Raw genomic sequence first — 25,097 nt, 5'->3', positions numbered from 1 at the left:
CTAAAAACATCTCACTCATCTTTTTCTTTAAGTGAAAGAAAACCGACCACTATCTATGCTTCTCCTAAGACAGTCTGTAGCTCTACAATATTAATTTCTACTGGGGTTCTCAGCATGGGAAGAGACTCTGACATTCAGACTTGAATGTCAGCTGCTTCAATCTCTCTGTGATACAGGAGTCAAATGGATAAGTGGCAAAATTTTTAAGGTGGAATCCTGCCAATGCGTAATGTATTTACTTAATTTTAAACATGTGAATCGTCTCACTAAAGTCAATGAGACTACTAATGTGACTTAAGTAAAAAAATGCTAAACTTTAGCAGGATAAGGACCTTCAGTTTGAAGATAGTTATTCAACACAGAGTAGCAGCCGTGTTAGTCTGTATCCACAAAAAGGAAAGGAGGACTTGTGGCACCTTAGAGACTAACAAATTTATTTGAGCATAAGCTTTCATGAAGTGAGCTGTAGCTCACAAAAGCTTATGCTCGAATAAATTTGTTAGTCTCTAAGGTGCCACAAGTCCTCCTTTTCTTTATTCAACACAGTTTCAATCTCACAATTGCACCCTTACCCTGGCACTCACATGCTTTTTGTATAGATACTTAAGTAATTAATTAATATAGTTCCTGTAGGCTGGTTAGACAAGCCAAGCCATTATCACTTCAGATTAATTTATGGTCAGTCCTTCCAATTTGTATGTGAAATTGACATTTTCAAGTTAATGCTTTCACTTTCATCCGCAACTATTTATTCTTTTGAAAAATGCCTTTTCCATAACCAGGCACTTCACAAATTATTTATTCTATTTCTTAGAACTTTGAGAAATCAAAGATATGATTAATCCTAAAAATCAGAGACAAAAAGCCACTAGCTAGCCATTAATAATTACACTCTTTTTGAATTAATCTCACCAATATAGTACATTTAGCAAAGAGGGCGACAAAAGGCACAAAAAAGAAAAAAAATCAATTTCCCCCCCGATGATATTTATGAAAGCAACATTAGTCAAGAAGGCAATTTCGCAGAGTTATTTTGAACTATACTGCCCTGGCTTTTCATGGGACTGAGAGAAGAACCATCCACAATATCATATACTCATGGGTACTTTTGTGACATGATGCATAAAAGCAATGCCTCCAGAAATCAATACTTCAAGGAATTGCATTACAACTGCAGGGGTGCATGTGCATGTATTTCAACACCTTAAAATCCCTGACCCAACTATTTCCAATCTCACCGTTTTTACATTTATTAAAATGAAGGAGCACTAAATACTGCCAGCGTCAGGCATAGCATGGACAGGCACAGTACATAACTCTCTGCCACTGAACTTCAGTCCTAATTTGCAAGACTTCTACTTCTCCTATTTTAGATCTCTATGCAACAGTATCTCCTTAACATTATTCAGTGCTTTTTTTTTTTTTATGTCAACAAATGTCTGCTACTTATCCAGGCTAAACCACCAAACTCAATTCCTTTTGTTTCCATAGATGAAATGCTAGAACATCTGTCAACCCATTAGACAATTTGTTTGCATTTAGACAACACACACCATAATTCTAAACTGCATGTTACACCCCACACTAGTCAGACTGAGAAACGGAGAAAGATGCTCACTCCACTGATGAATTCCTCTACATTGTCCTGGGTAAGATAACTCTTTCCAAACCCTCTGAAATAGTGGTATATTAGAATAACCAGACACTTTTATATTAACGTCTCACTGTCTGTTGGCTGATTTGTGGGCATCACAAGTATTTATAATTACAAAATGTCATTGTGGAATTATAGTTAAACCCCAAAGCAAAAGAAGTCATGCAGAGCAATTTGGAATAATTTTACACTGAATCTTAATTACTCACTGAATCATAAATATGTATATTAGATAAACACATTGTAAAAGTAAAAGTACATATATATGATTTACATCCCTGTGACTCAGAGATCAATATTAGGACGATACACCAAACTCAGCTAACATTGTCCATACGTTGAGGATCTTGTAATACATATTTTGTAAGTGTTCATTAACCAATATTTAATTATAATAATATTCTTATGGCAATTGTGCAAAACATTTTTTATTGAACCCAGGAATAGTGGTGGCAAGACACTAATGTTCTTCCAGGTCTTTCAGGGTAAACTTTAATATCATCATCAAGCATTAATACAAAGGATGACATCAGCACAATTTACTGAACAGCATGACATGATTGCTACTTACCTAGCTGGGTCTCCTGAATCATCAGCTTACTTTCCAAAGGGTGCAAAAGCTTTGGTGGTTTATCTGTTAGTGGTGCTGGGGGGGAAAAAGTATACATATATAATTATTCTGGATATTACATATTATACAACAGTGTTTGATTTTTACCTATGTCAGCTAAGATACCCCTTAATTTGTGTGCATTTTTAATTAAATGCACAAGCATCTAGATGTTATGATGGGCATGTTGTTTTCTAACTGTAAGATAAATACATAACTTATAAATAGCATTATTCATACTCAAGGTACTATTTAGAGCTTGTCATATATTTTTGCACAGAACCGTTTTTCTGACAAAACTATTTATCTTTGTCAAACTTTTCACAAACATTTATCATAGAAAATTTTTGTTTTTCAGAAAAAACCCATGACAATTTTATAGATGTTTAATAATTATTTTAATGAAAATTGTGTACGAGAACATATTTGTTTACCGAAACCACAATTTTCAGTAAGCAAAGACGTTCGATAATGATTTCCAACAGAATTTTGACAAAAATGTCAATTAGTACATTAATAAAAAGATCAATGGCACTTTTAAACAAGGTCAGAAAATGGGTCAGTTTTTGAAACCTGTGAAATGGAAATAGTTGAGAAGTGTCAAGATTTTCCACAAAAGTGTTTTTTTCCATTTTTAGTCTCCCCTAGTATTACCTTAGAGCAGTTAGACTTATATTTAGGCATTTTCAAGATATGCAGTAAGGTCTGATTCTATAAGTTTCTACAAATCTCTTCCAAAGTGCTATATGAGCAAAGTCAGTGAGAGGTGATGGTTTTTGGCACCTGGTACAAAGGTGCTTATCAATTTGCAGGATCGATCCCTAACATACTATCTTCATGTACATAATTTCCTTTTTAAACAGCAAAGCTCATATGTCAAATCATGCAGCTAAACTGGTGGTCTTGTTATTCAAATTCTTCATCTACAGACTTAATTGACAGAATCCACATTAATAATTATTATTGTAAATAAGTCCTTCCTTTACTGACCTCTGACCACCAGAAACATGAGTTAAAATAGAAAAATAGCAAGTGATTTTTTTCAATATCAGCAGTATATGTCCATAGAAAAGCCTTACTTTCACTTTTGTAGTCATGCAGAAATTCTATGTTGCTTTACTTTTTTACCGTAATTTATATTAGTGTCTTTAATAGATATTATGGGCTGTCATTGATTTGAAGTACATTTGAAACAACTCTATAATCTTCGCTCCATCCAATTTGTCAAAATCATCACTTCTGCCCCCACATCAAGTTGGCACGACGCACACAGATGTGTGTGTTATCCTACTAAATCTGCTCACCTTCTGTCAGCTGAACTATGTCAGCAGTATTTTAGATAATCATTTAGCCACTTTACTTTTATTATGCTTTTTTGAGCTCTCTGATTGAAATATACATGTCCCCTGAAATCCACCATACCAATTTCAACTCTGCAACAAGTACAGAATTGATCAGTTAAGGGTGACTGAACTCAAATGTTTCTCCCCCTCCTGACTTTTCTGTCAGGAGCATACTCCAGGCTGGTTGGATATCTGGAATGCGAACCCAGGCACCACTGTTTAAGCATTGGATCAACGTCTTTATCTTTAAAAAATCAAAAGAACTGAAGCTGATTCATAAGCTCTCTGTTGTCCCTTCCAACAACAGTTCTACTTTTCACGAGTGGATTTTGCACTCACTGGGTTAGACCTCTGAGGCAGCCCACAGTTATGAAAAGGTTTTAGACACTTTACTGGAATTCAAGTTACGGTTGTATTTGTTGAATTTGAATACATTTCTTGTCTCTCTCTCTCTCTCTCTCCCTCTCTCTTGGAAGGGGAGTAAAGTGAGCGGTAGGAGAAGGGAATTATGTTTCTGGGATATGACTTTTCTTAACTAGTTATATTGATTTAAACTGCAAAGATAGTTATTCACATTTAACATCTCTTTAAAGATGCCTAAGTCTGTCAACTTTCAGAGAGTGTCCACTCTGTCATTTAAAGGTAGATTTGCCATTCTCTCACTCTCAACTCAAAGCCCATTTATCACATAATGTTTCTTGAGCTATTGTTGTCTTCAAATCCCTTTTAATACTCTTCAAAGCAGGCAAAGTTCTTTCATACCAACCTAATTTCCTAGTGTAGCAATAACTACTCTGCTCAGGGGTGTGAAAAATGTACACCCCTGACTGTCACAGTTAAATTGACTTAACCCCTGGTGTAGGCAGTCCTAGATTTATGGGAGAATGCTCCTTTTGACCTAGCTTCTGTCTCTCAGGGAGTACCTATCTTGACAGAAGAAGCCCTCCCGTCGTCATAGGTAACCTCTTCACTGAAGCACTACAGCAGCACCACTGCAGCACTTTAAGTGTAGACAAACCCAGAGTAACTGGTAGAGTTAATCCGAGTACAAAAGGCATGTGAGTTAGAGAACAAGAGATCACATTTCTTTTTTCTTTTTTTTAAGCAAAGTGCTACATTACTTCCCTGAGGCCTTGGACCTAAGGTGGCAGCTTTCTGTAAATATCCATAGCGACAGATGATCACTTTTAGCTAACCAGGGATTAGGGGTGTTAATCTCATAAAACCCTGTCATTGTGTCCAGTGTCATTTATCTAAAGCATCAGGCTTGCTTACAGCAGCTCTGGGGTTATGAGAGAAGATGCTGCTTTAATATGTGTGTTTATATTTATTTAACTTCTATTTAATAATTGGGGCCATTGCTATTACAAACAAACCATAGACAATAACTCTGCTGTATGCCCATTTTAGGGTGATAAATTCAGCAGCCAAAGTTTGTGGCCAGTCAAGTTTCAAACTCATCATTTAATGGGGTAATCACAATGCAATGCACTCTACGGCTTCAATTTTGGGTCAAGTTCCAATCTCTTCATGCTACTCCACATGGAAATTCCCTATGGCTTAGGGAACCCTATACTACTCCAAACTGAAGCCTCCAGCATCAGAACATGCTGGGGACATGAGGGTGTTTATGCCGGGAGCACTCTGCATTTCAGCTATTCTGGGTTGCAGAGTAGTCAATAGGTGGCTGTAGGAAACCACTACAAATTAGAACAGAAAAGGCAAGAAAGTGAAATTTGAGCAACTTTGTATACTTTATTTTAAAATGTTATCAGCCAGATTTTCCAAGATAGATTGTGCTCTGCCAGTCCTTAACTTCAGTATGTATTAAGTACGCATAATTCTCTGAAAATCATGTTCCAAAATGTAAACATGCTTTTCTGGCAATATTTTTCCATGGATAAAGATAGAGGTTAGAAGACTGAGATAGCCTCTAACAATTTTTGCAATCTTTGGTGAGTTTAAAAGTTCTGTAATAGAGCTATGTGCATCTTCGAAGTTACATTCTATCTTGTTCCAGCCCAGCAATACTACAGTTTACCTAGAGAAAAAGCCCTTGGGATGGATTCTTCAGTGGGTGGACAGACTATCCATGAGGCCAAAATATTTGACCAATTTCTATTGTACACTTTTTTCAAGCAGGTAAACTGATGCAGAGATGTCAGATAATTACCCTGATGTCACACAATACAGTTTGCATAAACCCTGACACCCAGTCCTCTAACCAAACAACATTTTCTCCTATGCAGACTTCACAAACCAAGTGAAACTCACAAAACCTATACTTTTAACTGATTTGTTAAGCAGATTAAGCACTTTATTTTCTAATTTATAAAGTTTGCTTCCAAACAATATCCATGAACTGCTATAAGTTTTTGCAACATATCATTAAATCTTAATAAAAAATAAAACACAAAGCATTTTTGCTGTATCCATTTTACAAATAAGACCATTTTTTTCTTTTCTCCCTTTATATTTAAAAGATACCCCAAGAGTTCTGATAAAGTCATGAGAGATGACAACACTAATTAATGATCTTTAACGGTAGCTGGAACGTAAAGAAATCCTTTGAATTACAATTAAATTAGAACTTACACCAGGAAATTTACTTGGACAGCCCTTTTCTACATGCCTTGAACTGGTATTACAAAGTTTGTTATTTTATGGTAAAAAATCAATGGCCAAACAGGACGTCACAGCTGTCAGTTGTTATCAACGTGCTGCACACCATGGTCCCTTGAAACATCTTGGGGACCAAATTCAGATTCCTCCTTCCCCAAAAGCACAGACTACCCCTACCAATTGAACTAACAGAGAATCTCCATTATCCTTACAGGGATGATTGCACACAGCTGAGCAGTAAGGGCTGTGGTAGTCATTCACACATAGCTTGTGATCATGTATTTGAATTAGAGCTTCCTCCTAGCTCAGCTTCTCACTTTGCCACATCAGGCAGGCTCATTTGTCTTTTGTTGATGACTTCACAGTCCATTTTTGGGGTAATGACTCTGGTGTCACTGATACAATTTAGGACTTCTCTGCAGGACTGAATAGGAGGAGGAAAGAAGGGAGTCATAAGCTTAAGGGGAAGTATCCCCACACTTTGAATTCTAAGGTTATGCATCTCCCCTCTTCTTGAAACGCTCACTTCCCTCTCTACGTTCTCCCCTCTCTTGAAACAAACCCGTGCTATCTCTCTCCATGCCCCTAAAGCACACATGATATGGCCCTACCCAAGCAGGCAGAGAGTCTTATATTCCCCAGCCACATTGCCTAGTTTCTAGCTAGCCTTTTCAACTTGGAGTTCTTGCTCGACAGGCAGTAAATCCCTGCTCCCTGCTGGTCCCTCGCATGAGACAGGAAAAACAATCTAGGAGCATGGAAGGAGTGGGGCAAGGCACACCCAGCAGGATAGGAGAAGAGAGTTTTGTTCAGTAGAGGGGAAGCAATGGATGCAGTCTCCAGATCCAGATGCTCCTCCTTATTACAGTGTCTGCTACAGAGAAGAGGCCAAGTCTGATGCTCTAGGAAGTGACCAGGTATATAAAATATATATAAAATATATATAAAATACCTCAGGACTTACTGCTATCCTAAAGGTTATATACAAATACCTTTCATAAACAACAAGCATGGTAAAGAAAAGTAAGAGAAAGAATTGAAACTTTAAAAGATTAATATCTGAAAGTCATTTCTTTCAAAAATGTGCACAGTATGAAAGTACCTGTTAAAGTAAAATATTATGAACAATACTCAAGCGTCACTTATCAAAAGTTACTACACACAACAATATCAAAGATATCACAGTTTATTCCTATTGTAAATACAGGTTGGGGGGTGAGGAAGAACAGCAGCATGTCAGATGTTACTGTGTAGTAACTTGCAAAATGTTCATTGACAAAAAATGTTGACTGCTGTAAAAAAGGTAATATAGGAATACATTTTCTCTCAATTATAGGAAACTGCAGGAATGTTAATGACACAGGGACCAATCCTACAAACACTCAGGTATGTGCTTAAAACTACTCATGTGAGTAATACTATTTAAATCAGTGGGATTAATCATGTAAGTACAATGAAGCATGTGCGTGTTTGCAGGATAGGAACTTAAGTTTAAATCATGCAATGCAATGCAAAATCTCCTTTCGGTTATAAACTCACAAACCCCCTAGATCAAAGGGTAACACCGATATAACGGAACACACTTTGGCTTACTGTGTCCGTTTTCTTATATCCTTCAGAAAAAGAAAATATGTAATCATTGCTTGAGACCAAAACTTAATTTGGATTCCATTTCTCAGTTACAACTGGCTTGGTTTTCATGTAGATTCATAGATTCTAAGGCTAGAAGAGACCACAGTGATAATTTAGGCAGACATCTTGAATAGCATAGGCCACTGAACTTCCCCAAAATAATTCTAAGAGCATATCTTTTAGGAAAACATCAAATCCTGATTTTAAAATTGTCACTGATGGACACTCCACCATAACTTGGTAAATGGTTTGAATAGTTAATTACTCTCACCATTAAAAATTTGCACTTTACTTCCAAGTCTGAATTTGTCTAACTTCAACTTCCATCCACTGGATCATGCTATACCTTTCTCTGCTAGACTGAAGAGCCTATTATTAAATATTTGTTTTCCCTATAGGTAATTATAGACTGTAATGGAGTCACCCATTAACTTTCTCTTTGTTAAACTAAATAAATAGACTCAAGAAGCTCAATCTCTATAAGGCTCTATATAAACTCTATAAGCTCAATCTCTGTAAGCCCCCTGGTGGGAAGCGGCGAACCCTGAGGTATGTGCTGGCCGCTGCTTCGTGCAGCCCCCATTGGCCTGGAGCGGCGAACTGCAGCCCATGGAAGCCGCCATTGGCCGAACCTGCGGACGCCGCAGGTAAACAAACTGGCCCGGACCGCCAGGGGGCTTACCCTGGCAGGCTGCGTGCCAAAGGATTGCCCATCCCTGCTTGTCAAGGTTCCTTCCCCACTCTGAACTCTAGGGTACAGATGTGGGGACCTGCATGAAAACCTCCTAAGCTTATTTTTACCAGCTTAGGTTAAACTTCCCCAAGGTACAAACTATTTTACCCTTTGCCCTTGGACTTCCACTGCCACCACCAAACATTTATCTGGGTTTATTTTTATTAGGAAAGCATTGTTTGGAAATGTCTTTCCCCAAAAAAATCCTCCCAACCCTTGCACCCCACTTCCTGGGGAAGGTTTGGTAAAAATCCTCACCAATTTGCATAGGTGACCACAGACCCAAACCCTTGGATCTTAGAACAATGAAAAAAAAACATTCAGTTCTTGAAAAGAAACATTTTAATAGAAGAAACAGTAAAAAAGAATCACCTCTGTAAAATCAGGATGGTAAATACCTTACAGGGTAATTAGATTCAAAACATAGAGAATCCCTCTAGGCAAAACCTTAAGTTACAAAAAAGACACACAGACAGGAATATTCATTCTATTCAGCACAGCTATTTTCTCAGCCATTTAAAGAAATCATAATCTAACACATACCTAGCTAGATTACTTACTAAATTCTAAGACTCCATTCCTGTTCTGTCCCCGGCAAAAGCATCACACAGACAGACACAGACCCTTTGTTTTTGTCCCTCCTCCCAGCTTTTGAAAGTATCTTGTCTCCTCTTTGGTCATTTTGGTCAGGTGCCAGTGAGGTTACCTTTAGCTTCTTAACCGTTTACAGGTGAAAGGATTTTTCCTCTGGCCAGGAGGGATTTTAAAGGTGATTACCCTTCCCTTTATATTTAGGACACTGTTATAAGGCATGCTTTCTAATCCTTTAATCATCCCCGTGAACCCTGTATAAATTTTCAACATCCTTCCTGAAATGTGGGCACTAGAACTGGACACAGAGTTCCAGCAGCAGTCATACATGCAGAATACAGAGGTAAAATAACATCTCTATTCCTACTCAAGATTCCCCTGTTGATGTATCCCAGGATTACATTAGCTCTTTTGACCACAGAATCACACTGGAAGCTCATGTTCAGCTTCATCTCCACTTCCTAATCTTTTCCAAAGTCGCTGCTTCCCTGGAGAAAGTCCCCCATCCTGTAAATATGACCTACATTCTTTGTTCCCAGATGTATAATTTATCTTTAGTCATATAAAACACACATTGTTTGCTTGCACCCAGTTTACCAGGAGACCCAGAGCCCACTGAATCAGTCCTCTTCATTATTTCCCACTTCCCCAATTTTTGTGTCATCTGCAAACATTATCAGTGATGATTTTATGTTTTCTTCCCGGTCATTAATAAAGATATTAAATAGCATATGGCCAAGAGCCAGTCCCTGTGGGATCCCACTGGAAACGGACCATTCAATGGCTATTCCCTGTTTACAGTTACTTTTTGAGACCTATCAGTTAGCTAGTTTTTAATTATTTAATGTACACCATATTAATTATATATCACTCTAGTTTTTTAAACAAAATGGCATGCAGCACCAAGTCAAATGCCTTACACAAGCCTAAGTATATTAAGTCAACACTATTACCTTTTCAACCAAACCTGTAATATTAAAAAAGACATCAAATGAGGTTAACAGTATCTATTTTCCAGAAATGCATGTTGATTTGCATTAATTACATTACTGTCCTGTAGTTCATTAATAATCAAGTTCCATTTCAGACACTCCATTATCTTGCCTGAGATCGAGGTCAGACTAATAGGCCTATAATTACCCACATCACCCCATTTACCCTTTTAAAAAAATGACACATTAGCTTTCTTCCAGTTTTCTGGAATGTCCCCAGGGCTCTAAGACATATTGAAAATCAACATTAATGGTCCAATGAGCATCTCAGTCAGCTCTTTTAAAGCATTTGGATACAAGTTATCTGGACCTGCTGATTTAAAAAAAGTCTATCTTTAGTAACTTCTGTTTCGCACCCTCCAGAGATACTGTGCAAAGAGTATTATCCACCATAGGATGAGGCTGCATCATCTGTTTTCCTCCAATACAGAACAGAAAATAATATTGAACACCTCTTCCTTTTCTGCATGATGATTGCTTATTTTATCATTTCAACCTGGCAAAGAACCAATACCATTGCCAGGATTATTTTTGTTAAAATTTATTTTAAAAACTCCTTCTTATCATGCTCAATTCTGCCAGCCATAGATTTCTCTTAGTATCTCTTGGCTTCCCTTAACAATTTTCTACAGTTTTTATTTTCTGATTTATATTCAGTCCTATCAACTTCCTCTTTCTTATATACATTATTTTGTACAGCTGCCTTAGCTTTACCTCTAAACCAGTCTTTTTTTTTTTTTCACCAGCATAGACTTCTTCCTCAATTGTGGGATTTTGGCTTTTTGGGCATCTAGTGTTCCTAAATTATTCCTAATAATTATTCATTTTTTTTTCTGATTTAATTCTTCTCCCAGCTGATTTGGCTCATAACTGTTTTCAGCATTGTAAACTGGTCTAGACTTTATTCTGTTTGTACATTGTAAATGTTATCAAGTCACGATCACTAGTACCTAGATTACCTTTAATTTTAAGTTCTGTAATCAGTTCATCTTCATCTGTCCAGATGAAGTCTAATATAGAATTAGATTAAATACTTTTTGAGTTAGGAAACTGTCATCTATAATGTTTAGAAATTCCGAGGATGTTTTAGTACTGGCAGCATGAGAACTCCAGCATGTGTCACTCAAATTGAAGTCCCCCATGATGACAGATTTTTTCTTTTTCCCCTACACATTGTAGATAAGTGCGTAAGGAGTGGGCATCCTTTTCCCTAGTGCAATTTGGTGGTCTGTAGCAGACAGCAACTAGTACCCCATCTTGTGTTTTATCTGTTACGGCATGGACCCATAAACAATCAAGCTCATATTCTTCAAAGTTATCCATGACTTAGAAACAAGTAATACCATTTTTGACAGAGTGCCACTCCCCCCCCCTTTTTGCCCACTCATTCCTTCCTAAATAGGTTATTATCATTGATTTTAAATATTCCATTTGTGTGAAACATACCACCAGTTTCAGTTATAGCAACTAGATCAAATTTATGTTAATAAATGAGCAATTCCAATTCCTATTCCTCTTGTTTGTTACCCAGGCTTCTAACATTAGTTAGAAGAATTTCTTCCTTTGTTTTTTGTTTTGTTCTTCAACATCTTGATTTTGTGCTGAGTGCTCATATCTTCCTTCTTTTTAACCTTTCCTTTTGCTATTATCTCAATGCCCTCCAAACTACTCTAACCAGACTGTCCCCAGGAGAATTGGTCCCTTGCTACTGAGGTGGATGCCATTGAAACTATAGAAGATGGACCAATGTTACACAAAACCAAAGCCCTGCATCCTACATCATTTACCTAATCAAATCACTTCCAGAATCTTCTGCCTTCTGTCTTCCTTTGCTTGTGGGATAGGAAGAATCTCAGGGGAAATTGTTTGGATATTATTATTCTTCAGTATGCTTCTGAGTTCCGTGAAGTCATCTGACATCCTGTGTCAATGTCAGTGTCAATAATGCTGCTACGAACTGTCACAGATGGATCTTTGCCCATAGACTTCAGAAGCCTATCCAGGCTTAGAGTGGCATCTTGTATTCTGGCTCTGGGAAGGCAACATACTATCTTGTTGTCCTCCTGTCCATTGCAGAATGTTCTTTCAATCCCTCTGAATATTGAATCTCCAACAAGGATCATCTGTCTACCTTGGACAGCTGGAGAACTCTTTGTGGGTAAACTTGATTTTCTTACAGGTTGATCCAAGCTGCCATCCACATGTGTGTCCTGTAAATCTCTCCCTTCCCTTAGATCTGCTGGATCTTGAGAGGTATCTTCCATAGTTTCTACACTGAGGACACGGTATCAGTTTGATACTTCTAGTGGTATGGAATTCCTGGTGTTTCTCTTCTCGCTGGTGAACATAGTCTCTCCTCAACTATCTCCAATCGTGTAGAATTCCACCATGACCTCCTGCCCCTAGTGGTTAGGAACCACCAGGTCTTCTCTCTGACTTCCTCTCTCTCCCATTTCTTTGTAGCCAGCTCGATTCTTCCTTGAACCTGGGGTACTGGTGTTTCCTGAACCTGGTTGTCTAGGAACTCCTTAACTTCTGATTCTTAATAGTGTCTCAGCTTGCCCCTCCAATCCAAAAATCTTTTTCCTCCAGCACAGTCACTAATGTACATTTCATGTACAAGAAGTCCCTTCTGTCTTCAGGCAGGAAAGAGAACATGTCACACCTGATGCAGGTCACCACTACCACTGTTCCATTGCTGTCCATCTTGATATCACACTTAGTGCTGAACTTAGAAGGAAAGCCTCTTACACTCCCTTTCCAAACTCCCATGTTAACTGTCTGTGTTCATAGTTCCTGAGTGTGCCTAACAAATGACTCTTTTATACCAAGTCTTCTCTGCTTAGCTTAGCTTAGCTCAGCTCCACTCCTTACCACCAGGGAGCGATTTGCCAATCAGAGACTTCAAACAGCTGGGTTGATTGATGGTCCAAGAACAATAACTTTGCAGCCTTGAGCAAGGGACTGATCAAAGGTCCAAGGGCTATATAAGAGTGGCAAGGGCTGCATAAGAGCAACATTTATAATTAAATAAACCTGAAATGGACAGCCCAACAACCTCCTAATAATGTTCTGCAACACTGCCTGGGGAAGCCTGGTTCTATTATTGAATCCAGCATTTCACAGATAGGTCAGCTGCATGCAGGGACATCTCAGAGGTAGCATGTTAAACTGCAATAAAATTATTGGTAATGGGGCCTAATGTGATTTAGTTATTTCCATGGCTGATTTAAGATTTGCTAACATGTTCTGAAAAAAGTTATGATACACCATGTATTTAGAGAGTATTCTGTCTTTGCCTTTAATGTCCATATTTCTCATCACCTCTTTCCTTTAAAAAATAATTACTAGAAATATTTGAGTGAAAACAGGACTATTGTTTCTTAACCGTTCATCTGCTCCCGCTGCTTCTTTCCCACCTGAAGTCATAATCCTCTCTTTGTGACATCAAAAATTGCTTCTGCAATAACAATTCTGATGTTGCAAATGGAAGGTAGGGAAGCTGTTGGATCATATTAAAGAAGTTCTGTATTAAAATCACAAATGAGTTTGATTCCCCAGAGTTTAAATTCCAGGGTATTACTAATTAAAAGGTCTCTTGGTTTTTCGTACTGTTTCTCTCCCTCTATGTGTGAAACTTGCAAGCTGCTAATTGCATTAGTACATTCTAAGACACAGTCTGTTCTCAAAGCAATTCACACAGAGAGAGACTCAAAGCTATACTCTGTAACAACAGAAACAGCACCCAGAGACTCCCCGCCCTTTTGTTGTATTAACAATTGTGATTAAAATAGAGACAGAGGATGTATGTGGATGGATGCTTGGTGTGGATAATAACTGAATGATCGGGGAGGTGCCAGCCCAAGAATCCAAGTGTCCATCGGCTGAAGAAGGCGTCGAGTGGAAATAACCAGAGGATCCCCGGAGGGCAGACTGGAATCCACCCAACAGCCTCAAGAATGGGAGAGCCAAAGAACAAGATAACATCTAGCAGCACGGAGCCATCAGGAATGTGCTATCTGCTGATTGATTCAGCAACAGCATGATGAAGAAATTCCCTTAGACTGGCATAGGAAGAAACTCCTATAAAAATGGACTCTAGAAAGTGAGAACTTTGGGGTGTGATTCTGCAAACCATCTTCCAGGAGCATCAGATGAGCATCTGACAAGGCTCTGCTCCCTCCTCATGTCCAGGCCACCTGGCCAGTGGCTTGGCATGAGCAACTCTAAGGCTGGTAACTATGATAACAACCTTGCAGAACCTCTGTGTGTGTGTGTGTGTGTATGAATGTGTGAATAAATATGAAACTGAATGGAATGTTATAGATATAACTAACTGCTTACCATGATTATTTCTGTATTCACAATAAATGTGGTATTTTGCCTTTTTCCCTTTAATAAGATCCTGCTGGTTTTATTTTATTGGTATAACAAAGCAGCAGCAGGAGTAGATGAACCATTAAGAAACAAAGATTCTGTTATCATGCAAATGTCTGTAGCGATAAAAATCTGGAAAGAGAAATACAAAATATAGGACAAGAACGCAGGAATATTTCTAAACAGTGGTTCACAAAGTTTTAAGTAAATGTGGCCCCTGATGACCAAGGACAGATAGGGTATTGGGGAAGAGGAGCACATGTCCAACCAGATGTTGGGTTTTTCATTATCTGCTCATCTCTAATTGAAGCTGACATGACATGTCATGACATGACATGACTGATGCAGGTATAAATACTTGACATAATGAGTGGGCTGGCCAAAGTGATCTTTCAGATGTTTTAATCACTCCAATCACTGTGCACAAAAGAGACAACAAAGGAGGATATGCTAGAGGTCTATGAAATCATGACTGGTGTGGAGAAAGTAAATAAGGAAGTGTTATTTACTTCTTCTCATAACACAAGAACTAGGAGTCACCCAATGAAATGAATAGGCAGCAGGTTTAAAACAAACAAAAGGATGTATTTATTCACACAATGCACAGTCAATCTGTGGAACTCTTTGCCAGAGAATGTTGCGAAGACTATAAGAGGGTTCAAAAAAGAACTAGGTAAGTTCCTGGAGGATAGGTCTATCAATGGCTATTAGCCAGGATGGGCAGGGATGGTGTCCCTAGCCTCTGTTTACCAGAAGCTGGGAATGGGCGCCAGGGGAAGAATCACTTGATGATTACCTGTTCTGTTCATTCCCTTTGAAGCACCTGGTATTGGCCATGGTTGGAAGACTGTGTCTGTCTGGGTGATGCTTTTGCCGGGGACAGAACAGGAATGGAGTCTTAGAACTTAGTAAGTAATCTAGCTAGATATGCGTTAGATTATGATTTCTTTAAATGGCTGAGAAAATAAGCTGTGCTGAATGGAATGGATATTCCTGTCTGTGTATCTTTTTGTAACTTAAGGTTTTGCCTAGAGGGATTCTTTGTGTTTTAAATCTAATTACCCTGTAAGGTATTGACCATCCTGATTTTACAGAGGTAATTCTTTTTACTTCTTCTATTAAAATTCTTTTTTTAAGAAACTGAATGTTTTTTTCATTGTTCTTAAGATCCAAGGGTTTGGGTCTGTGGTCACCTATGCAAATTGGTGAGGATTTTTTTCAAACCTTCCCCAGAAAAAGGGGGGTAAGATTTGGGAGGATTTTTGGGGGGAAAGACATTTCCAAACAAACTCTTTCCAAGTAACTGGTGTTAGACGTTTGGTGGTGGTAGCGAAAGTCCAAGGGCAAAGGGTAAAATAGTTTGTACCTTGGGGAAGTTTTAACCTAAGCTGGTAAAAGTAAGCTTAGGAGGTTTTCATGCAGGTCCCCACATCTGTATGCTCAAATAAATTTGTTAGTCTCTAAGGTGCCACAAGTACTCCTTTTCTTGTTGGAAGACAGAATACTGGGCTAGAGGGACTTTTGGTCTGACCTAGTATGGCATTCTTATGCGCATATAAGATCCAGATCCTCAAAAGGTAGTGAGACTTGCAACCTTATCTAAACCTTATAAGTGGCTCTTACACGGACTTGAATTTTCTCTCTTCTCTCTCTTCCCAAGCACTGGTAATATTTTTTTCCTATCTTTCTATTTTCATTCTTCTCTCACACATAACAATAACAATGGAAGTAGTGGTTTAAATACAAAGGAAAAAAAAAGGAAATGTTGTTTTGTGGAGGTTATGCCCTGAGGCTCAACCTCAGCTCGTAGAAGGGAGTCAGCCCTGGACTGGCTGCCTAAAAGGCTCTCTCTACCTCCCACTTGTCTTCTTCTATCTCATATGAGATTCATGATATTTTAGGGATGGATAGGCACTGACTTTTCTGTGTACAAACATGGCACAATATAAATGTGTGGTACTTTTGTACATCTTCCCTACTTGGTTTCTAAAGGTGTGACTCAAGAATTGACCAAAGTTGGACTGTGGCACTAATAGTGGATATATGGAACAATAAAAGACATGGAAAGACAAGAAAGCAATGCACAAACACAAAACAAGCCACAAAACAAAACAAAACACCCCACATCTTAATTGAGTTAGGAAAGACAACAATAGACCCTGAAGTTGTTTCTTTAGGAGAACATCTGTCCAGCGATATTCAACCACATCAGGTGAAATTATGATACAGCGTTGCCTAATACATCCTGGGTATTCCAGTTACTGTGGAGGAGGAAACTTTAGGGCCCGATTCTGCTGTTTTGTATATTTGGAAAACTCCTACTTACTTCAGTGGGAATTTGTTCTGGGTAAGGATTGCAGGGTAGGCCCTAAGTACAGCATTCAAAGTACACAGGATTAGAGCCAGTGTCACCATCCTTTGTTTCTCGTGCTGTTTGGACTTTTTGTCTGATAGAATATGACATAATTGTGCTGTGGCTTCACTCTACTAGATCTTCTCCCATCAAGCATTTTCTAAGTATGAGCATGTGATTCACATGTCAATTAAAAATGCATTATACCTTATATATTCATTTACACCTTCGCAGAGTATAAAGGGTCATAAAATGCTACCATTCTCTTACTACTTTGTACGTGTGTATGTGACGACACAAGGTGCAAGACCAGCATGCTGATGATGGCTGTTTTTTCTTGTCCAAATACTGAGTGGCCACTTTGCTTATCTATCAGTTGTAAATTCTTATCCACATTGTTTGGGAATGAAACTCTTGGTTATTTCCACTTTGTCCTGGATCTACTGTCTATCTTGGTCTTTATGACTGTGTAGGAACAACGAGCGCAAATGGAAGTAAAAAACTGAATGTTCAATTTTCTTTGCTGTAACATGACTGCTGCACAATGGGGAAATGAAGAAAATTTCTTTTGTGGTATCGTGTAACTCTGTCAGTGCACATAAAGGAATTCTGGAGAACTGTATTTGACCCATGGTCTCTATTTTGGCCACTTTTTATGCACATATATTTTCAGTAAATAACTGTAGATTTTTTTTTGTCTTCCCTTGTATCCATGTATTATGTCACAAACATCAGAACATAGGAATGGCCATACTGGGTCAGACCAATGATCCACCTAGCCCAATAATCTCTTTTCTGACATTGACTGCTGGCAGATGCTTCAGAGGGAATGAGCAGAACAGGGTAATTATCTAGTGATCCACCCCGTCATCCAGTCCCATCTTCTGGCAGAGGTTTAGGGACACCCAGAGCGGGGGTTGAGTCCCTCACCATCTTGGTTAACAGACATTGAGGGACCTATCCTTCATGAACTTACCTAATTCTTTTTTGAACTCAGTTATACTTTTGGCCTTCACAACGTCCCCTGGCAACAAGTTCTGCATCATCACATATCCTGTAGTTATCATTCCTAAGACTGCTTTGTCCACCCAATACTTCCATATTATCCTTTCAATTGTCTCTATTTTTAAAATATTGAACAAAGTTATCACAGAGTTAAGCCCTCCCTAATTAAACCAAACTTCATACTATTTTCTTTGAAACATTAAAATAATGACTATTCAACTATTCATTTTTGAAGACTCCCAAGAAGTCCTTTCTTCATAATCTTCAGGTAATTATACAGATATCTGAGTTCTCTTGTTCAGTTTCACTTCTTCCATTGCCAGTATGTTCTCTAGTCTTTCATCTTTCCCTTTCCTATTACCCTGTTCTTGGGTTTCAGTATCTGCCAAGATTTTTTCAGAAACATATCTATAGTTACTACCCCTTGAATTTCCTCTTATATATTTATGATTTGGATTTCTCGCCCAAGCAGCTGGAGTGTGTATTTCCCTTAAGGTCTTTTAATGTATAATATTTATTTTTGAAGCTGAACAAGAGTTTAAAATCCCTGTCTGTAGCACATTTCTGCCCTCCTGAGTGGTGCTGTGATTTCTTATTGGGAAAAAAATAAAGCATTACATAAGTTGCAGCTTTTATATATATTGAATGTGATTGTTTATTGAGGGAGTTGGAAAAGTTGTATCTCCGGCAGCTGTGAAGTTTGTTGCCAGCAAATATTTTAGGTTGGTAAGCTTCTATGCCCAGTGTTGGTAGAACAAGTAAATCGTCAGACAGCAAATAACTGTGGGAAGCGTCTATTTGATTATGACAACAAAAGCTCCCTTTGGGCAGACAAAGATGCAAATAAATGTTATTATGCAGGGATAGAAACCACCTCTTCGCTAATGCATGGATCTACCTAGAAGCAATTGGACCCAGCAGAGGCCTCTGCATTTGATTATCTTAAATAGTCAGAAATAAAATAGGCCTCTATGATTAGGTAATGTTTAGGCAGTACTGCTAAAGTAGCCTCTGGACACAGCACTGCACACAAGACAAAACAACCATCAGGAAGGGAGCCTCTGCACTGGACAGTTAACTGTATTCTCTTCCTCCCACAACATCCTTCCAAAGTAAAAAAAAAAAACACAGTAATTTTTGCTCTAAACAAGTGTGACTTTTGGCATTGTGTGTGTGTGTGTGTGAGAAAAATGGGCATATTTTAGAGTTTAGTGATGAATATATGTGCTCACCTTTAATAATAAATATTATTATGCATTTCCACTAACAGCCTTAAACTATGAGGTGCCAGGTTTTTAAAGGTATTTAGGTGCCTAATGGGATTTTAAAAAGTGCCTAGGTACCTAATTCCTATTAAAATCAAGGGGAGTTATGTGCCTATCTGCATCTTTCGGGACTTAAATACCTTTAAAAATCTTGTCCTAGATGCTTTCCTTTGGGGGAGGGATAGCTCAGTGGTTTGAGCATTGGCCTGTTAAACCCAGAGTTGTGAGTTTAATCCTTGAGGGGGCCATTTAGGGATCTGGGGCAAAAATTGGGGATTGGTTCTGCTTTGAGCAGGGGGTCGGACAAGATGACTTCCTGAGGTCCCTTCCAACCCTGATATTCTGATTCTAAGAGAAAAGAAGGAAACATCACAGTATAAAGACAGAGTGTAGGGGGAAGGGTTACAAGATAATATAAGGTTAAGTTTTAAGAAAAGCTTTTTCCCCCATTACCCTTTCCCCAAAACAGGATATATAAATTAGTCCAATTATTCTCCATAGTTGTCAGTATAATTTATCTAGTTTCCCTGAAGGTATCACATGGGAGCTCTCTCTCTTCTACATTATAATACTATCAAACTCAGTTTTCAGTATCATGGGTAATATCCACTTGGACTTCAGAAACTACAATAGGTCCTTCTTATAATTCGCTCATGAATATGCAGCTGTGCAAGGACACTTATAGTAACTGTGTCAGACTAATGCCAAAGGCAAGTGGCAATGCTGTGTTTCAACTCAAGCTCAAAAACAATAAAGAATAATAGTACATTCCTGTAAATTGAGTTATGCTAAATTCAATTCTTCATGCACATTTGTCTAACAGACACTGTCAAAGCATCACAACAACTATACAGGTCTGATTACCAAGCAGCAAACTATAAGCTGCAATGTAACAAAAAATAGCATCTCAGCTAGCATAGCTAGAAAGCTTAATACAGTGTAGTACCTCAAAGCAAGTCTAAATAATATCTGAGCAGAACAAACACAGTCTGACATATTTCCAGTGGTGGAAATTGTAGCAATAGAGAAACAACAACAACAACAAATCCGGAAACTCAAACTTGAGAATCACTTGTTTGTTAATCAGATATGCCATTTTCAAAGATACTGATGTCAGAGAGAAAAAGAATCATTTTTTCTTTTACTTTAAATAAGCAACAGAGGAGAAACAATCGCAACACTCATATTTTCACTGAAATTAGTCACTACATTGATAAAGGTTAAGTTCCAAATGCTTATACCATATTTAAAGTATTCCCTATTATCATTCCTTTTTGGTATTTACTGTAATAGAACAGAACACAAGGAATTTACTAAATTCATGTGGGAGTCAAATGCAATTCCATATGTACATATTTATTCTGCCTATGTATTCCAAGAGCATTCATCAATATGCTGTAAGTTAAGCATTATTCAACTACACTCTCTTCTTCTGATATCCTTTTCAGAGTTATGTTTTATTTATAACAGCAACAAAACAAAGAAACAGACAATAAAAAATGGTCAGAAACCGAAATACTATCCTGTATTTCAGCTCTGGTGAACAACTAGCCTTCACAAAAGTGAGGAAGTTTCAAGCAATCAAAAAGTCACTAAACAGGAAATCAGAACCATTTAAGACACTGAAGAACTCTGGATCTGTGCCACAATCATTTACTACTAGAACAGCCACTGTTGCAGGAGTTAGAGGGGTGGGGTGGAGGAGATCACAGTCAATAGGAAAGAAATATATATATTCCTTGGTTTTTTGTTTTAATCTCTCTCCTGTACTCTTCAGGTTTTATTATCATGTGCTATAACAACTATAGAATAACTAACATATTCTGATGCCTGTGAATTACATGCACATATAGTGACCTGTGCAGAAGTTACCCAGAGAAATCCCAGATCAGATTATTTCTGAGGATTTAGGCCAGCCCAGGACACCTTGTTGCCACTAGGCAGCTTCCTGTGCCCTATTAGAAAATATCTCTCTCAACTCAACATCCCACTCCACCTTTCTATCCACTGCAACAGACCCTTGTTGGGGCAGCAATAATTTAGTCCTAAACGTTTAACAAAAAGATATTACATATTTACCAAGTGCCTGGATTAGTGCAGTGGAAGAAACCTTAACCTTTGGAATTGTCTGACTTCTTGCACTTGATTTATCAAACTGTTCTATTAATGGAATTTTTGTATTTAATTTCTTGGGTTATGTTTGGGCGGGGGGAGGGAAATATGTCAGGCCAAGTCTATTCTGCTTGTAGAGTTTGTAAATTCTCTGAACGGAACCTATCCATCTTGCAGAGTTTGTCTTTATGAAGAAATCCTGTGAATTGATTAAAAGAGAGGAGTCCTTAACTCGGTCATCCAAAATAATGGAAATAAACATTTATTTTAGTTCTCCTAATACATGTGTGAAACCACCAATTAGAAAAGCATTCAGAATTTTAAAAATTCTGAATTAATTTCTTCAAATCTCCTTTTTTGGGGGAATGGGCTGGGGTGGAGGGATGAGGGGTAATTTTCATGGAGTGCTATCAAACCAGTCAGTTTCAATGTTTCCAGTTTCAACTATTTCTGATTCTAAAAACACTTCTGATTAAAATGTGAGGTAAGAACTAAGATTTTTTTTTTTGTTCCATGGTCATATAACTCAAAAATAACCAACTTTCCTGAAGTTTCCCCAATAAATTCATTTAATGGTTGAGACTAAACATGGCAAATTTCACTCCAAGTAGATTTTGAGCTCTCTACTCTTAGCTACTAAAGGAGTCCAGTGACTCCTTTTCTGACTTCCATCCAAATGTCTCCTATTCCCACCATTCCAATATTTCAGCATTCTGCGCACTGCCTTTTACACTGCATTTACTATGCCTAAAACCCAGGTAGAAAAATAAGAGTGTCAGTCCGAACCGTTAAATCCAGAGCAACTAGTGGCTCAAGTGCCATATCGTAACCACACTAACAACATCTTACATGTTAAAATGCAATTACTTTAGTCTGGGGAAGTTAGAGAGTGAATTGAAATTAATCTAGTTAAGCAAAAATTCTTGCAGATAGCTTTTATTAAAACTTTGCCAATGTGTTGTTTTTTTCACAAATTCATCACAGCACATCTGGAGGGTGTGGGCTTTTTAGACATTTGTTTCCAAGAGTGTGCACTGGTATGCAAAATACAAAAATGAGAAAACAATCTTCAACAGAGCCTGAGAGACCTTCCAGTTCATAATATATGTATGAGATTCCTTATTATTAACTAAAAAGAAAAGGAGTACTTGTGGCACCTAAGAGACTAACAAATTTATTTGAGTATAAGCTTTCGTGAGCTACAGCTCACTTCATCGGATGCATGAATCCGATGAAGTGAGCTGTAGCTCACGAAAGCTTATGCTCAGATAAATTTGTTAGTCTAAGGTGCCACAAGTACTCCTTTCCTTTTTGCGGATTCAGACCTTATTATTAACTATTTTCTTTAATAAATTAGGGTGGGTTTTTTTGGTTTTTTTTATAGTTCATAACCTGATCATGAACATTTTCTCAGGATTGAAGTTTTGCCATACAAGAACTCATCCTGTCCAAATTAAATTGTTTTGTAAACCTTTTCTAAAATATTTTTGTCCGCTTAACATTTTAGAAAGAAAATAGGCAATTTCTCATGCTACAAAAAAGTTGAAAAATTGATATATTTTTTAAAAAGCTGACATCTATAAGGCTGCTTTTATGTGATAGCCAAATTATTAATATTTGAACATTGGCTACTGTGTTCAGCATCATTTAGAATATGGTTTTAATTCTGATCTCAGCAATGACTTCTTACAATAGACTACCATAATTAACAATTTTAAGAAGTGTCATGGGAAAGAAGCACAGAAAAATTCAGATCAATCACAGGCTATCAAGTAAATTGCATGCATTTTACAATTTCATTTGTGCTGTATGTACTGCAGGAGTTATTAGAAGAATTGTGATTATCAATGTTGCAAATTTTTATTAAATACTAGTTTCTTTCGTTTACAGATATTCTTTAGTTGTCCTGTCTTTAGCTGTACTCCTATTATTATATTTTTTTTACTGCTCATATTTGTTGTTTACATTGGAAAAATAGGAATAAAAAACTAAAGGTAGCTATATAGTACATAAGAGACCACAACAGCTGAAATGGATAAATACTCCCTTGTATATTTCTCTAAAGCAGGGCAGACCAAAAAGACTGAAGAACATATACCAAGAGGCCATGTCCCTTTCACGTCCAAAGAAAATAGGAGAGACAAAAAGAAAGAAAATAGACAAGCTCAGAAAGCAGTATATCAGAGAAGTAGCCGTGTTAGTCTGGATCTGTAAAAGCAGCAAAGAGTCCTGTGGCATGTTATAGACTAACAGACGTATTGGAGCATGAGCTTTTATGGGTGAATACCCACTTCGTCGGATGCCATGTAGTGGAAATTTCCAGAGGCAGGTATAAATATGCAAGCAAGAAACAGGCTAGGGATAAGGAGGTTAGTTCAATCAAGGAGGATGAGGCCCTCTTCTAGCAGTTGAGGTGTGAACACCAAGGGAGGAGAAACTGCTTGTGTAGTTGGCTAGCCATTCACAGTCTTTGTTTAATCCTGAGCTGATGGTGTCAAATTTGCAAATGAACTGAAGCTCAACAGTTTTTCTTTGAAGTCTGGTCCTGAAGTTTTTTTGCTGCAGGATGGCAACCTTTAAATCTGCTATTGTGTGTCCACGGAGGTTGAACTGTTCTCCTACAGGTTTTTGTATATTGCCATTCCTAATATCTGATTTGTGTCCATTTATCCTTTTACGTAGGGACTGTGCAGTTTGGCCGATGTACATAGCAGAGCGGCATTGCTGGCACACGATGGCGTATATTACATTGGTGGACGTGCAGGTGAATGAACCGGTGATGGTGTGGCTGATCTGGTTAGGTGCTGTGATGGTGTCGCTGGTGTAGATATGTGGGCAAAGTCAGCATCAAGGTTTGTTGCATGGATTGGTTCCTGAGTTAGAATTACTATGGTGCGGTTTGTTGTTGCTGGTGAGAATATGCTTCAGGTTGGCAGTTTGTCTGTGGGCGAGGACTGGCCTGCCTCCCAAGCAGTATAGGAACAGAAAGAGTCATAGTAGATAAGACACCAGAGGAGAGAGGTGGTACAACAACAAAGACTTCCCCAAATTCTTGTCCTTCCTATCCTTTGTTGAAAATCCCCACAAAAATTCTAAAACTCCCCCTCCCACCGCCCGCCTACAAAAAAGACCCACCTCTTACATGTTTCGGTCACTTTTCTGTAAAATATTTTCCTCTTTTCAGAACTTCTGTCTCTATCTTAGGGCAGGTCTACACTTACAATGCTGCACCGACACAGCTGCTCTGCTGTGCTTTAATAAAGGCGCTCTATGCAAATGGGAGAGAGCGCTCTTGTTGGCGTAGTTAATTCACCTCCCCAAGAGGTTGTAGCTGCATTGACGGGAAAAGCTCTCATGTCAACATAGAGCTGTCTACATAAGGAGTTAGGTTGGTATAACTACATCGCTCAGGGGTGTGGATTTTTCACACTCATGAGCATTGTAGTTATATCGATATAGGTCTGTACTGTAGAACAGACCTTAGACATGGTCTACACTAGGAACTTAAGTTGATATAACGTCACTCAGGGGTGTGAAAAATCAACCTAACCCACAGTGTAGACAGTACCATGTCAGCAGGAGGGCTTCTCTCATTGACATAGTTATCACCTCTCGCGTAGTGTTATCATTAAAATGCTACAGCAGCATATCTGCATCAGTGCATCTGCACTGATACAGAGTTTTAAGTGTAGACCTGCCCTCAGTTACCCCTGCAGAACCTTACTGCAGTAACTGCTTAGCCAGTGCACAATCAGGTTATGGCTTAAGGAAATACACATCAAATAGATGGTATTCTAGATGTTGGCTA

General features: G+C 38.2%; 1 protein-coding gene across 4 annotated transcripts in view; it reads right to left on the bottom strand.

Annotated features, from left to right (window-relative positions):
- The window catches only part of IL1RAPL1 (interleukin 1 receptor accessory protein like 1), a 1,123,909-nt gene that overhangs the window by 256,781 nt on the left and 842,031 nt on the right, over window positions 1-25,097 (bottom strand). For all 4 annotated transcript variants that reach the window (XM_084649011.1, XM_084649010.1, XM_084649013.1 and 1 more), the window contains one exon: window positions 2,226-2,300. In XM_084649011.1, coding sequence (XP_084505137.1) covers window positions 2,226-2,300 — 75 coding nt within the window. The remainder of the gene's footprint in view (window positions 1-2,225; window positions 2,301-25,097) is intronic.

This window comes from Lepidochelys olivacea, assembly GCF_965140295.1.
Source record: "Lepidochelys olivacea isolate rLepOli2 genome assembly, chromosome: 1".
Lineage (NCBI taxonomy): Eukaryota > Metazoa > Chordata > Testudines > Cheloniidae > Lepidochelys > Lepidochelys olivacea.
This window is presented reverse-complemented; position numbering and strand designations above follow the sequence as displayed.